The sequence below is a fragment of the Lynx canadensis genome, chromosome B3, assembly GCF_007474595.2.
Source record: "Lynx canadensis isolate LIC74 chromosome B3, mLynCan4.pri.v2, whole genome shotgun sequence".
NCBI classification, from domain to species: Eukaryota; Metazoa; Chordata; class Mammalia; order Carnivora; family Felidae; genus Lynx; species Lynx canadensis.
This window is the reverse complement of record NC_044308.2, coordinates 124,667,089-124,681,880: the sequence shown is the minus strand read 5'-3', so window position 1 is coordinate 124,681,880 and position 14,792 is coordinate 124,667,089. Positions and strand designations below refer to the sequence as shown.

At 35.7% G+C, this 14,792-nt stretch overlaps 1 protein-coding gene across 3 annotated transcripts in view; it reads left to right on the top strand.

The window, feature by feature from the left end:
• The window catches only part of CEP128 (centrosomal protein 128), a 382,829-nt gene that overhangs the window by 10,821 nt on the left and 357,216 nt on the right, over positions 1-14,792 (top strand). For all 3 annotated transcript variants that reach the window (XM_032593431.1, XM_032593430.1, XM_030319713.1), the window contains 2 exons: positions 5,125-5,285; positions 7,305-7,391. In XM_032593431.1, coding sequence (XP_032449322.1) covers positions 5,139-5,285; positions 7,305-7,391 — 234 coding nt within the window. In that variant the 5' untranslated portion in view covers positions 5,125-5,138. The remainder of the gene's footprint in view (positions 1-5,124; positions 5,286-7,304; positions 7,392-14,792) is intronic.

The following is a 14,792-nucleotide window of genomic DNA, read 5'->3' as shown; positions in this document are numbered from 1 at the left end:
ATTTGTACCTTCTTTAGTTCCTTTGAGACAGATGGATGGGTTTTAACTGGTTCCCATTTCTTTTTCTCATCCATCTGTCAAACTTCTACTCATCCTTCGAGATGAGTGGAGGGATCCTTACCTGACTCCCCTGGCATTTTGTCATATTACTTAGCTCACCACGTGTACCACTTTTATGAGTCTTTTTCTCCCCTCAAAGACTGTGATTTTTTAATTTACTTTTATCTTCCATTTCTAATGTAGTGATTCAGTAAATGATAAATGCACGAATCTGTTGCCTCTCTTTGATTCTGTTTCCTTTGTCTTACATTATCTACTAACTGGCTGATGGACTGGACAGTTGATTTTGATCTTCTATTAATTTGCCAAAAGCTTTTGAGGATTTGAAGTTCCAAAGGAGCACTGGCATAAAGAAGACATGTACAATTAATAATTGTACGTGGTACTTTCTGCTGGCTTGTTTACTTTTTCTCTTGAGGGAGAAAATAAAGCTCTCAAGTCCTATAGCTATTGAAACAGTGAGAAATGCTTTCTAAAATTTGAACTTAGTGATTAAGCTTAAAAGACACTTCCCACCTCCCCCAATACTCCCCCCAACACATCATTACCTTGAACATTGAGGACACTTGCCTTGGCAGGGCCAGCTGAGGAGCCATCACCTACTTAACATGCACTAGTCAGCCTGTGTGAAATATCACCCCCTGAGGCTGGGTGCTTATCTTTTATGGAACAGCTTGCAAATCCTAATTGTTTTAAACTGGCTCTGAGGAAAAGAGACTTGAGGACCAATAAATTATAACTCTCCTACATACAAATGTGCATCATTATAATGAAGACAGTCTGATGGCTCTTTAGGTCAAATAACAAAAGAGGTGGACGTGAGCTTGTAAAGATTCACCACAAGTCCTCTTATAGGGTTGAATGTAGTTTTACTCTCTCTGGTTGGTGTTCAGATCTGTATATGGACATTTGTTTTTGATAGATCCTTAGTGGGAGTGAATTGATGAGAGTTCATTACTTGCTCTGGTGGCTGTATGTCTTCTTTATAAGGTTCATTAAGACAGAAGCAACAATATTTATGCCTTTAAATACTGATGTGTTGGGAACAGCTAAATAAACTATTCTAAGAATTGTACCATCTGGTTTCAGACTGAGAGTGTTCTCTAAGGCTCTGAAGACTTTCACCCAAGGTCACCCCTCTTAGTTCTTTCTAGAGTCTTGGAACAAGCTCACCATCTAAAAAGCAGAGAGCGTGCATATTATCACTTTCTCATCAATGAGAAATTTTGTTGTACCAGTAGGTGGTAGTAAGCTGCCGAGAACATTTACTGCTTTTTCTTCAGTTGAAAGAAATGCCTTTCTCACCTTTAACCAGGATTTAGGTGATTCAGCTTCTTTAAATTGTTCTTTAAAAATAATTAAGTAAATAAATAACTGGTTCTTGAAAGAGCTCTTCAGTCATTCTTCAATTTTAGCCACTCTTTTTTTTGTCAACAGATGTTATGCTCAAATTTCTTATGATGATGGAAATGGAGTTCTAACCCAATTGAGTTTTCTTCTTTTAAATCATTAACCATAATGATAAAGTGCTTATCTTTTTTTGAGCATACATTTATGTTTTTCTATTAGTCTTAATAATTTTTCTTTGGGCTACAAATTGTAACTGCGATGAAAAAAATCATTCATGAACCAGTTTTAATTTGTTCCCAAAGCAGAATTTGATTGCATAAGCTATCAGTGCATATTAGTATGCCTTCACGTAGTACTTCAACTTTTAAGTTTATTCTAGTATTTAGTATGTTTCTTTATGAGAGTCCGTTTTTGAGTCTAATGACTGTCAGCAAAATTGCAAAGGTGGAATCATATAATTGAAAAAAAAAATTCTTTTAGCTCCTAAACACATGATAAATGGGTCTTTTAGCTCCTAAACTCATGATAAATGGTTTCTTTGGTCAGCCAGTATTGTACAGTGTGAAACAGTAGAGACTGGCATTGTGATCCCATCTCTTGAACTCCTTCATTGGTGAAGACTAGTGACATGACCCTCCGTAGGCAGATGGTCAAGTAAGTTGCCTGGGAGAAGGAAACAACTACCAAGAACAAGGGAGTTCTGAATACAGCTTTTATTTAAACACCTTTTCCAGGTTGTCCACTTGTTACTAATCTGTTGTATTTATCTTTCTTTTAAGTATACATTATATTTTTCTTTCCACAGTTATTGTGGAAAATTCAGGGAAGATAGGAATGTTTAAAAAAAATAGAAAATGACTGTAACTGCTGGATAGTAAATATACTTTTGGTATATTTTCTTCCCCTTTTGAAGTTGTCTTTTCCCGCTCCTTTAAATTTGTTTACTCACAGTTTATATTCACACACAGACAACATATAATGTATATACAAAATGGGACTCATGCTTTTATCCTTGCATTGCTATTAAATGTCTCCAGAAACAGACTTTTTAGAATCTGTATACTGTTTCATTGCATGAAAGGTACTGTGTTTTAATCATTGTTTTATAGTTTGAAATTTAAGTTTTTACTTTCCCTCTATTATAACTTCCCAGTAAATATCCACATATATAAATTCTGTACGTATTCCAGATGATTTTGTTAAGGGAAATTTTTGGAAATGTAGTTAGTGGGTTATAGGTACAAACTGCTCTTGATACATACTGCTTGGTTATTTTCAGACAAGTTATGTCAATTTACACATCCCCCTTAGGACAGTACAGGACTGCTCTTTTCCCTACCAACCTGGCTAACCATAGATATTATTATTTAACAGAAAAAATTTTAATGGGCTGGAAAATCATCTCATTGTTTAATTTACATTTTAGATTAGGTAGAACAGTTTTTTTTGTGTGTGTGTGTTTTTAAATTAATGGCCGTGCATACACTTTAGTTATGTGACCATTCTCAATATGCTTTTATCAGTGTGGAATAAATCTAATGCTCTGGGTACAGTTTGGGGGGAAGATTTTCAGAGGCCTGGTCAATTTTCATTAACACCAGTGATAATAGGATATACAATATTTTTTTAAAAATTAAGTTTTTAATTATAAAATAATACAGTCTCAATGGTGAATAAAGTGTGTAATTGACACTGTTTTGTGGTTTTCTTCTTTAGTCAGCTATATTAAGGGATCTTGGGAATTATTTTAATGGCTCTCCATATATTCCCTGTAGGTTCTGATTATGTGGCTGGCATGACCCTCTTGCCAATACTAGTGGCCACTCCTTTCTCTTTTGTTTCTCCCTCCCTCCGTCAACTCTGTGTCTGGGGAGTCATGGTGTTGGCTGATGAGACATGGGCATCTTTTGATAAGGTTGAATCTCTGCCACCACGGCTGCCTTTTGTGTTGTGACACTTAGGGTAGGGGCTCACTCACTTACTTTTGAGGGTCATGTTTGACCTTGTGAGTTGTCAGTAGTTAAAGAGAGTGCTCAGTTTTTATCAACAATGAAAGTAATCTGATTTCTGTTTTTATTACGGATTCTTTAATGCTTCTTCGTTCAGCATTTATGACACTTATGTATAATTAACGTGCTTAGTTGCTGAATGTTTCATATTTTATATAAACAAAAGTCCCGCGGAATTCTCAGATCAATCTCATCTTACAACTTGATGTCTCTACAGGAGTTCCATCAGATGCAGGAGTTTGAACATCTTTTATTGCTCAAAGTAATTGAAATTAATAGCTGAAGACTGTGTGTGTGTGTGTTTACCAGTGAAATTCATGCTGGAAAGTGTGATTTTCTCTTATTAAAAAATATGTAATCCCTAGTAGGGGTAAGTGAGAGGTCTTTCTTTTTCTTTTGTATTAAGTGACAGCTACACTTAATTTAGTTCATGTTTTATTTTAAATTCGGATACCTCAGTGTTTTCACTTGTTATACACATACTTCCCAGGTGCATTCAGAATAAAGATCCAGAAAGTCTAGAATATTGTAGATCATTAACAAAAGGTTTCATTACACTGCATTTAATAAACCAGAAAAAATGGCCATATAGATTTTAGGAAGATTATAACAATGTTGAAGATTGTTAACCCTCCATTAAGCAAAAAATGAAATTATTGGGATATTCAACAAACTTCCACTTTTGATCAGTGAGTTTTCTCTCATTCTTCTCTATCCCAATATTTTTTTTCTTTAAATTCCATAAAAGATTTTCTGAAACTTTTGAGATTGTCATGCATGAAATGATTTTCTTTTGCATTAAATCAAAAATTGGGGTAAGGATGGGAAGAAAGCATATTTAGGGAATTTTCTGCTGATGAAACTATACTCAGGATGTTTGGCTTTCTCTTTTGGTGGAGATGTTGAGGTTGCCTTCTTCTCACATACTTGTTTTTATGGAATTTTTACCTCTGTTAATAGCATTTAATTCCGTATTTTAAATTAAGGTTCATGAGGGGTGCCAGGCTGGCTCAGTCAGTAGAGCATGCGACTCCTGATTTCACGCTTGTGAGTGTGAGCCCAACACTGGGTGTAGAGATGATAAAATCTCTTAAATCTCTAAAATCTCTCAGAGATAATAAAATCTCTTAAAAATAAAATCGTAACAAAAGAAGGTGCATGAGAGTGTTCACTGTACACTGAATGCGGTTTCCTTATTTTAGGTCATTTTGTGACTGTTGTATTTTTGTTTAAAGATAACACATGTTGTTACAACTTTGTAGAATGGACTTCAGACTAATATTGAGACCTATTAAGACCTACTAAGTCTTAGCTTAGAGAGTAACTTTTTGGTTTTTCAATTGTAGAGATGCCAATCTACGAGCACCTTCTACCTTGCAATGTTGTAAGATTACGTGAGATACTGTATGTGAGAGTGCTTTTAAAATTTAGAAACATTGCACAAAACTAAGAGAATATTATTATTTGCAGTTGTAAACATGACTAAAATCGTATCTGAGGAATTGTTCACATGAAGTGGAAAAAATGAAGGAGAGAGAATTGCGTGGGGAAGTGACCTGTATTTTCAGGCTACGTGTTTAGAAATTGTGATATGCCAAAGGACTAATGTAATAAATACTTAAGATCACGATGCAGGTAGTTAATTTAATCTCATATGTCCATGCTCTTTACTATTTGATTGACCTTGACCTGGGTTTGTTTTCAGGATTGTGTACATCAATGGCAGAATCCTCCAGCGATTCAGAACACTTTCGCTCTCGTGACCGATTGAGTCGATGGTCTGCCAGGTCAACATACAGGGAAAGTCTAAGTCGTCCTACAGTAGGCGTCACCGAGAAGGTCAACACTATAACGAGTACTTTACAGGTTAGTTTAGCAGTGGTTGCATTTAATAGATTTTCAGTAGTTTAAACTGAGAAATAGTTTTGGTCAGTGTATTAGTTTTTTGCTGCCATAGCAAATTACCACAAACTAATTATATAATTAAATAATGATATATAATTTATAATTGTAATTAATAATTAAAATACCAAAGTTATTTTCTTATAGTTCTGCACATCAAAATACAACACTGGTCTCATTGGACCCAAATCAGGGTTCGGTAGGGCTGCATTCCTTCCTGGAAGCCCATGGGACTCTATTCCTTTGCCTCTTCCAGCTTTCAGGGGCTGCCTACATTTTTTTGGGATCCTCTTCCTTCATCTTCGAAGCCAGCAAGGGTGGGTTGAGTCCTCACTTCACATCACTCTGACTACTCTTCTGCTTCCCTCTTCTACTCCTAAGGATGCTTGTGATTACATTGGGTTCGCCCAATAATCCAGGATAATATTCCCATCTCTGGTCCTTCACTTGAGCTGTATATCATATCTACAAAATCTCTGTTGCCATGGGAGGTTACAAATACACAAGTCACAAGGATTAGGACTTGAACGTCTTATTGTGCCTAGCACAGTCAGTAAAGATATTTGAAATATGTGATAGGTTGTGGAAGCATTTTGGGATGAGGCAGTATGCCCAAATAAAATGTGTGGGAGTGAAACGAGCAGGAAGTACCACAGTTTAGCTTCTTGTGGTCATGTGCCTTTGAGAGTAATTGCTCATATTTTGACTAGGCAGATTATTCATGGATGGACAATATTGAGATGCCATTTTTATTTAGGGGCTAACTTTTGGCAGTTTGAAAGGCAACCTTTTAGAAGTTTGAGTGGAGGCAGTATATATCCTTTATGTAGAAAGGGCTTGGGAAAAGAGGTGGGTGAAGGGTAACAACACAGCCATACCGAGGGTGAGGGGGGGTGGGGGAAGAAAACTCAGAAATAGAGTTGTTTTTTTTTCCCCAGCCCCTTAATCTCTTATTTTTGCTTTGCCTGGATAAGCATGGATTTTGGTTTTTAATTGCTTTGGGTTAGTATTCTTTAAAAAAAAAAATTTTTTTTTAACGTTTGTTTTTGAGAGAAAGAGAGACAGAACATGAGCAGGGGAGGGGCAGAGAGAGAGAGAGGGAGACACAGAATCCAAAGCAGGCTCCAGGCTCTGAGCTGTCAGCCCAGAGCCCGATGCGGGGCTCAAACTTGTGAACCACAAGATCATGACCTGAGCTGAAGTTGGACACTTAATTGACTAAGCCACCCAGGCACCCCTGGGTTAGTATTCTTAATGAAAAGAGGCTAATTTCTGGTGGAGGGGCCATAATTTGATTTAAAACTCACAAGGCTCTTTTTAAACTTACATAAACTAGCATAACATTGGATTTTTGGAGTACAAATAAATCCTTGTACTTTCCAACCAATGAGGAGACACATTAGTAAGTGTATCTTTTTTTGAAAGAAATGCCTCCATTAATCTCTGAGGTAACACCTAGCACATTTGGGTGGAAACCATTTTTGTTGAGATTAGAACTAAATTTGTTGTTTATAGCTAAAGGTTAAAGGATACTTTTTCTTCTAATCAAGTTCCACAGTGAAGTAATAATTAAAATAACATCGTTCCTAATGATTTGCTTCTCTTATACACAATCTAAAAGGTTTGTTCTCTCAGGATTCCTTTTCTATGAAGGAGGTGTGAATTAGTTGAGGTGCACAAATTAATAATGAGGAGTCTTTTCAAATTAGGGTTTTGTTCCTGACTTATTGTGGAACATTGGATAAGGATTTAAATTATGTACTTCAGATTTCACACAAGTAAATTGTGGATGGATTTGAGTTTCTCTCTCAGTGGTTTTTATATGATTTATCTGATATTTAAGAAGTACTGTATATTAATATCCAACTTAGGTATGATATAATTGTACCTTTCACAAATGGTTGATTTAGTTGTTTGACATACTACTAAGATTGAGAAAAGCGTTGTTTGCAACAATTATTAAAATCCATTTTCTTTTTTAAGGACACCAGTCGGAACCTGCGACAAGTAGACCAGATGCTTGGACAGTATCGAGAATATAGTAATGGACAGGCGGGTGCTATAGAACATGTGAGAATGTTTACATATGTTTGTGTTTTTTCTTACCCACCTTTTTGGAAATGCAGTTGTTGAGAAGTAGGGATCTGAGATAAAGGAGAGAACCACTGTGAACTTTTAGCTTTTAGACTGCTTTACTATTTTGTAGTAGGTTAGCTTGTCAGATGGATTGCCAACCAGCTTATATAGATTAGTCTATTGAATTTGAAAGTTTTAAGTCAAAGGAGGAAGTATTCAGGATGTTAATTAAATTGAGACTCACTAAATTTGGGCTGGGGATACTCCTCATGGGAGTTAAGAATTTTATGGAGGGTTTCTTTTAAAGTAATACATGCTCATTGTTTAAATAAATTATAAAACTATTTCTTAGCTCCTCTCAGTTCTACTCCAAAGAGGTAACGATCTGACAGTTCCTTGTATATCCTTCCAAGCATGTTCTATGCATGTATGCACATAACTACCTTATTAATAATAGTTAATTCTTTGCTTTTTAGTTTATTAGTGAAAACTTAAAAAATATTAAGTAGTAGCAGGAACAAACCTACTTTGTCATGTTGAATGTTAGATGCATAATTATGGTAGCAAATTCCCTTTGAATTGAGGAATTGAGAAATGAAATTATGTGTTAGATAAACTTCTGTATAGATAAACATTTAAAACACAAAATGTACTCTATGGCATTAAGCCTCTGTAGGAGGCCTAGAGCTGAATGATGCTGAACTTTGGGGGTGTGGTTTTATACACAGGAGGTAAATAAACTCAACAAGTATTCCATTTCCATCTGAGTTATTAAGTACATAGAATGCAAAGCTACTCATAAAAATTAAGACACAGGAGAGCAAGAGTCTTTGATTTTGCTTTAGGTCATTCCTTAGTCCGGTCTACATTCTCTTCCTTAGTTCCCCCAAATTCTTGGTCTGTTAAAACAGTTGGCTCTCGGTGTTTTTTCCCTGCAGCATACAGAGGAGTCTGTCATTCATTGCCTTCTATTAATACTTACTCATGAGAGCGATGATTTTTACCCTGCCACCTGTAAGTTACCTGGGGCAATATCTGCCATAATCTGTGGGAATATGTATAATTTGGAAAGAGTATTTCCCATGACAAGTGATTCTGATGGGCTCCTCAATGCAAATTGCTTTCTTAGCATGAAATCGTTTTATTTACTGGTATGGAATAGATCATACCTTAAAAGTGAGGTGGGTTTTTGTTTTGTTTTGTTTTATTTTGTCTTTTTGTTTTTGATTAAGATCCCTTTAGTTCTAATTTATTTTTTAATTTACATCCGAGTTAGTTAACATACAGTGCAATGATGATTTCAGGAGTAACTCCAGTGATTCGTCACCTACGTACAATACCCAGTGCCTATCCCAACAAGTGTCCTCCTTAAAGCCCTTTGCCCAGTTAGCCCATTCCCCCACCCACAACCCCTCCAGCAACCCTGTTTGTTTTCTGTACTTAAGAGTATCTTATGGTTTGTCCCCATCCCTGTTTTTATTTTATTTTTGCTTCCCTTCCCTTATGTTCATCTGTTTTGTATCTTAAATTCCACATATGAGTGAAGTCATATGATATTTGTCTTTCTCTAATTTCATTTAGCATAATACCCTTTAGTTCCATCCATGTTGTTGCAAATGGCAAGATTTCATTCTTTTTGATCACCAAGTAATATTCCATTGTGTGTATACATATATACACACCATGTCTTCTTTATCCATTCATCTGTTGATGGACATTTGGGCTCTTTCATACTTTGGCTATTGTTGATAGTGCTGCTATAAACATTGGGGTGTATGTGCCCCTTTGAAACAGCACTTCTGTATCCTTTGGATAAATACCTAGTAGTACAATTGTAAATCAATGTGTGTTTTGTTTAGGGAGGGACCCTGGAGAGTAATTTTGTTTTTCTTTTGGAGGCTATGCTGCAACTCCTATAAGTCTTCTTGCTATAAAACCTGCTGATTTCTTTCTTTCTTTCTTTCTTTCTTTCTTTCTTTCTTTCTTTCTTTCTTTCTTTCTTTCTTTCTCTCTTTCTCTCGAGAGCAAGAGGGAGAGAGAACACATGCGAGTGAGGGAGGGGCAGAGGGAAAGGGAAACAAAGAATCTCAAGGAGGCTCTGTGCTCAGCTCAGAGACCCCTGTAGGGCTTGATCTCAGATCATAACCTGAGCTGAAATTGAGAGTTGGAGCTTAACCAACTGAGCCACCCTGGCACCACCCCCCTTTTTTTAAACACTTTTTTTTTTTTTTTTAGTTAATCCACTATTTAACTGTTAAAAATTTCTCTATGCTAAATATGCATTGCCTTGTTGAAATTAGCATTTCTTTTTTGAAATACGAGAGACTTTCTGTAAAGTGAGACCAATTTGCTTGCTATAGGGAAGACAAGAATTTTTATTAACTTAGATTTTATAAATGATTCTGTTGCTCCACCTTATGAAATGGATAAGTGATGTGTTTGTGTATATCTATGCGTATTTAATATTTGTTTTATTGGGTTTTAACTTTGTGAACATAATTTACAGAAGATGAGAGGAAATCTAAACATTTGATGTAGTGTTTCCCTCCTGAGATGATCTTCTCCAACAAGAGAACTGTGAGAATTACTCCTGTTGGTTTGTAAAGCCTAAGGGTCAAGAGTCCGGTCACTTTTTTGATGATGTTTACTTGAAATATATACATCATTTCACTTTTTTCCCTTGAATCTTTATAACCTCCAATCCTATATTTTATTTTTTGCTCCTTAAATGTGAAGGTCTCTCTATGAGGAGTTGAGCAGTGTTAAAGCATCAGCGATGGGTCTGTAGGACCTTCTAGAGAAGCAGCACCTTCCTTTTCTTGGTCTTTTTGGGAATTTCTCCATATGCTTAGTATATCCCAGACACTTTTTGTATATTAACTCATTTAGTTCTCTCAATAATCCCGTTAGGTAGGTACTTTGATTATCCTCATTTGCAAGATAAAAACACCGGGCACAGAATGCTGGCTAACTTGCCCATGGTCTCACAGCTAGTTAGCAACAGACCCATGGATAGGCTGTTATCCCAAAGCTCAGCATCAGGATTCATTTACCTCACTGAGTCATGGTTGCTCACATTTTTGTGATGCTGTGAGTTCATATTTCTGAAGATTGGGATTTTGGATTCAAAGTTTGAAGGGCTAAATACTTTATGTTGCTAAGCTACATTTTAGAGATTATTTTAACTGACTGAACAGCAGAAACCCACTGTCACACAAGTCATTAATGTTACAGCTGATACAATGTCCAGAATGAGAGTTAGGTGAGACAAATAGAGAAATAGAATTGGAAAGAAATCTGGCACTGAGCTAGAATCGGCATTGACAGATTGTCAAAGTTGGCAGGTCTAGCTGCCACTTAGGCAATATGTGGGTTCTGCAACTTGCCTACATCAGCATCAATTTTTCCCTTCCTCCTAAATAACAACCACTGATTTTTTTTTTTTACTAGTCTTTTTTGCAGCCATTCCAAATGAGCCGTATTTAGTTGATAGTATGTCTCAGGGTCTTTGGGCCCAATGAACTTCTTGACTTTATGGAGTGTCAATTTGCATTATTTCTCATGCTGTAAATTTCTTGGGAGGTCTGGGAACATTTGGGCAAAAGGGGACCTGTGGGGAAGGTTTTATTTGAAAGCTTACTGTGAAGATTTGGAATATATTATACTCCTGTATTAAATAGTGCAATTGATAAGCTTAGTATTTAAAATATTTCTAAAACTGTGCATTCCTATTCATGAGAGAATGGGGTCTGTTTTTGTGTTAATACTGTAAAAATGGAATGCCCTCAAGAAAGAATATTCAACATAAAAAGTTAATACCTTTTGCAGTTGAAATTTGGACTGTAGCTGAGACTCCAGTAGTTAATATTGGTTATAAAAGAAAAATACAATTGTCTTGATTCAAATCAGCAGACTTTTTAAGTTCATATTTTAAAGTAAAGATTGTTGAAAATATCGTAATATCAGATTGGTGAAGATATAGTAATATGAAATTAGAACTTAGGAGACTTGCATTCATATGTAATTTCTCTTCTAATTAAGTACTCTGATTAAAATTTCCTTTTGAGAGTAATAGGATGCTACCATCGGGCATATGGACTTTGGAAATTTGAATGTTAAATAAAAAGTGGAGGTTTTTTTGTTCTATTCAGTGGGTTTCACTTCTCAATATACTTAGTGACATCCCAGAATGATAATGGTAATGGTTGAGGGCCAGGCACAAACCACTTGTAATATCCCAAAGCTAATGGTATCTGCCCTTTTTTTCTGGCTGAGTTTTCGTAATTGTCCTGAAGGTGAGACTTGTTCAGTCTTTTAATAACGTTAAAGTTAAGTAGTAAGAGTCTATGGGTAAGAAATTATAATCAAACAAATTCTGTTATGACTTTTTTATAAATATATTTTGGATCTTAAGAATTAGGTTCTTGGAGTATATTTAAAATTATATTACTAAGTCCTTCATGAAACTGCTGGACAGGAGAATAATTTTTACAGAATTTTGCTTTGAGGGTAATGGAGAAATGTAGACTCTGGAGTCAGACTTGAAATTTAATCCTGATTTTTCCACTAGAAACCATTTCATTGACTTTGGACAAGTTATTAAACTTTTCTAAACTTGAGTTTCATCAACTGAAAAATGAACATAGTTATATATCCCTCATTATAACTAACATTTATTGAAGTGGTCACACAGTCACACTGTTTAGAAACTTGCTAAACATTCATGTTTCTGTTGTTTCTTTAATTCATCTGATAATCCCTACCTTGAAGCATTTGCTGTGTTCTTTTTTTAAACATTTTTTTTAATGTTTATTTTTGAGAGAGAGAGCGAGTGTGTGCGTGTGCAAGTCAGGGAGGGGCAGAGAGCAAGGAAGACACAGACTCTGAAGCAGGTTCCAGGCTCTGAGCTGTCAGCATAGAGCCCAATGTGGGGCTGTAACTCACGAGCTGTGAGATCATGACCTGAGCTGAAGTCAGATGCTTAACCGACTGAGCCACCCAGGCGCTCCTTGTTTGCTGTGTTCTTAATGTAGTACGTGGTACATTCTAGGCACTCAGTATTTTCCTTTTTTGAATTTATTGGGCCCAGACTCAGTTTCATTTGTGTATAAACAACATAATGTGCTGCAACATTCACAGGGATATGTATGTCTGATTATTTTGACTTCAAAGTATATGCTAAATTAGACAACATACATAAGATTACTTTTTGTCCATCTTGTGTTCATGAGTATGTCTGTCCACTCATAATACATTAAGATGCTAATAAGAGCACACTCCATCTTCCATGAGTGCTCATTTATTAACATCAAAATATTATATACAAATATTTTTTGAATACTTTCAAAATTATTAGAATGTAGTGGTATACGGGCTTTGAATATATGGGATTTCATTTAAAAATAAAATAGTTACATAAATAAAAATGATGTATTTTTGTAAGGGAGTTTTTCAATTTCAGGAATACTATTATGGGCTTATATTTCCATAAATCAGCATATGGAGCAAAGCAGCTGGAGCTAATGATCTTTTGGTAAATAAAAAATAAGATAGCCGCAACCATTTTAAAAATACATTTGAGCAACAGATGGTGGGACTGGAAAAATATGCAAACCATAAATTTTCACTCTTGTTTAATTTTTTAAAACTCTTCTCCTCCCCCTCCTCCTCTTCCTTCTTGTTTTACTAGTAGAAGACAAATAGACTGTGAGGAACCAAAATAGAGCTGATACGATTAATTCTACAACCAATGTATTTTGTAGTCTCTTGTCAGGTAAACTTTGGCATTGTGTAGAAAAATAGTCAGTGAAGGAAAGCCAGGCATAAAAGCACTTAAAGTGCCCATGGATGACATCATTATCCTGGACAGAAGTTTTAAAACGACGTCTTTTCTGCCTCTACTTTTAGCCTGCATTTTTGCCAAGCTGACCTCTAACATGTGTGAATCGAAGTACTTTAATTTTTTGATGTCATTAGTATAGACATATCTGAACTTACAACACTGTTTCTGTGGTCACCAGTGCTATATATGGTGTGAATGTTTGCTGACTACTGAGTATTTACTGTTAGGTGAAAATAAAACTAAGTCATTAAGCAGAATATTTAGATATTTCTAATTTCTGCTGAACTATGTAGCTAAGTCAATGCAGTTATCCATACCTGGCCAAATTTGCATGCATTTCTGTATAATCTATGTTATGTTAGGGGACATATTTTCTTAGTATGAAAATAAGAGACAACTTAGAGTAAAAAAAGTACCTGAAGAAACTGAATGGAATCTTTACATAGTTTCCAGAATTCAAGGCCTACTTTAAAGTGCAGCATTTACAACTTTTACCAAGGTTATTCCTGGCTTTTTTTTTCCCCCCTTCAGTTGTGTTTTTATTAGTGTGGAAGGTAATTAGTTGATGACTGGTAGCTAGTATATTTGTGTGTGAATAATCACTATCCCTTGTGTATTTCTATTATGGTCTCTAGAATAATGGTAAATATCTTTTAAGAATTTCCTAATGACTATTTTTTGTGTGATTATTTTCCCCCCTCTCACAGTGAACATAGTCAAGGATAGAATTAGTTTTTTAGAGAATGTGAATTTGTAAGATACACTATTAGTGAAGCAGTTACTGTTGCTATATATTTACCAAAAAAGTTGATACATCTCATCTTCCCATATTGAAGCCTAATTTTATTGAATGGCTTATTTCTTAGGTATTTCTGATAGTGTTGGTGGACTTGATGCCTAGCTTCCTAGCTGTTTACTATTGCTTGGAAACTTTGCCTTCCTAGGGACTGGTCAAGAAATTTGCTCTTACAAATTTTGGAAAGTCAGTATTTTTAACCTAAGAAAGCGGACCAGAGTTGCTGGTCCCCGGTAGATAGAGTTAACATATTCTTTGCTGAATACTGCTTTAAAACCGCTACTGGATGCATGGAGCAGCCGTTTGAGCACCCTGAAAAGCAAATACGGGCAGTTCTGGCTGCATGGTTTGGCTGTGCATGAGTTCCATTACCCCAGTTTGTTCAAATAACACCAGTCCCTAAACAGCACAGTTTGAATTTCAGTTAACAAAGTTTATTAACTGTGAGTAACTGCAAAAAGTTCAAACTTTGCCTCTAGTTCTTCAATTCACATATTACTATGTAAATAGCAGATCACTGCTTTTGAAGTCTGTTGCTGATTGGTCGTAGGTAATAAAACACACGGTTGTGTTACTTCCTTGTCTTCTAATGATAAACCAGTTTGCCATTTTACAAGAACAACAAATAATAAAGGGATTGGCTAACAGTGCAACAATGAGATGGAAAGTGATCATGCTGGGAGTGAAAGTTGAATCATATTATGGAGGAGTTATATGTGGAATTATAAAGACATGACTGAGAGTGGGAATATTGACG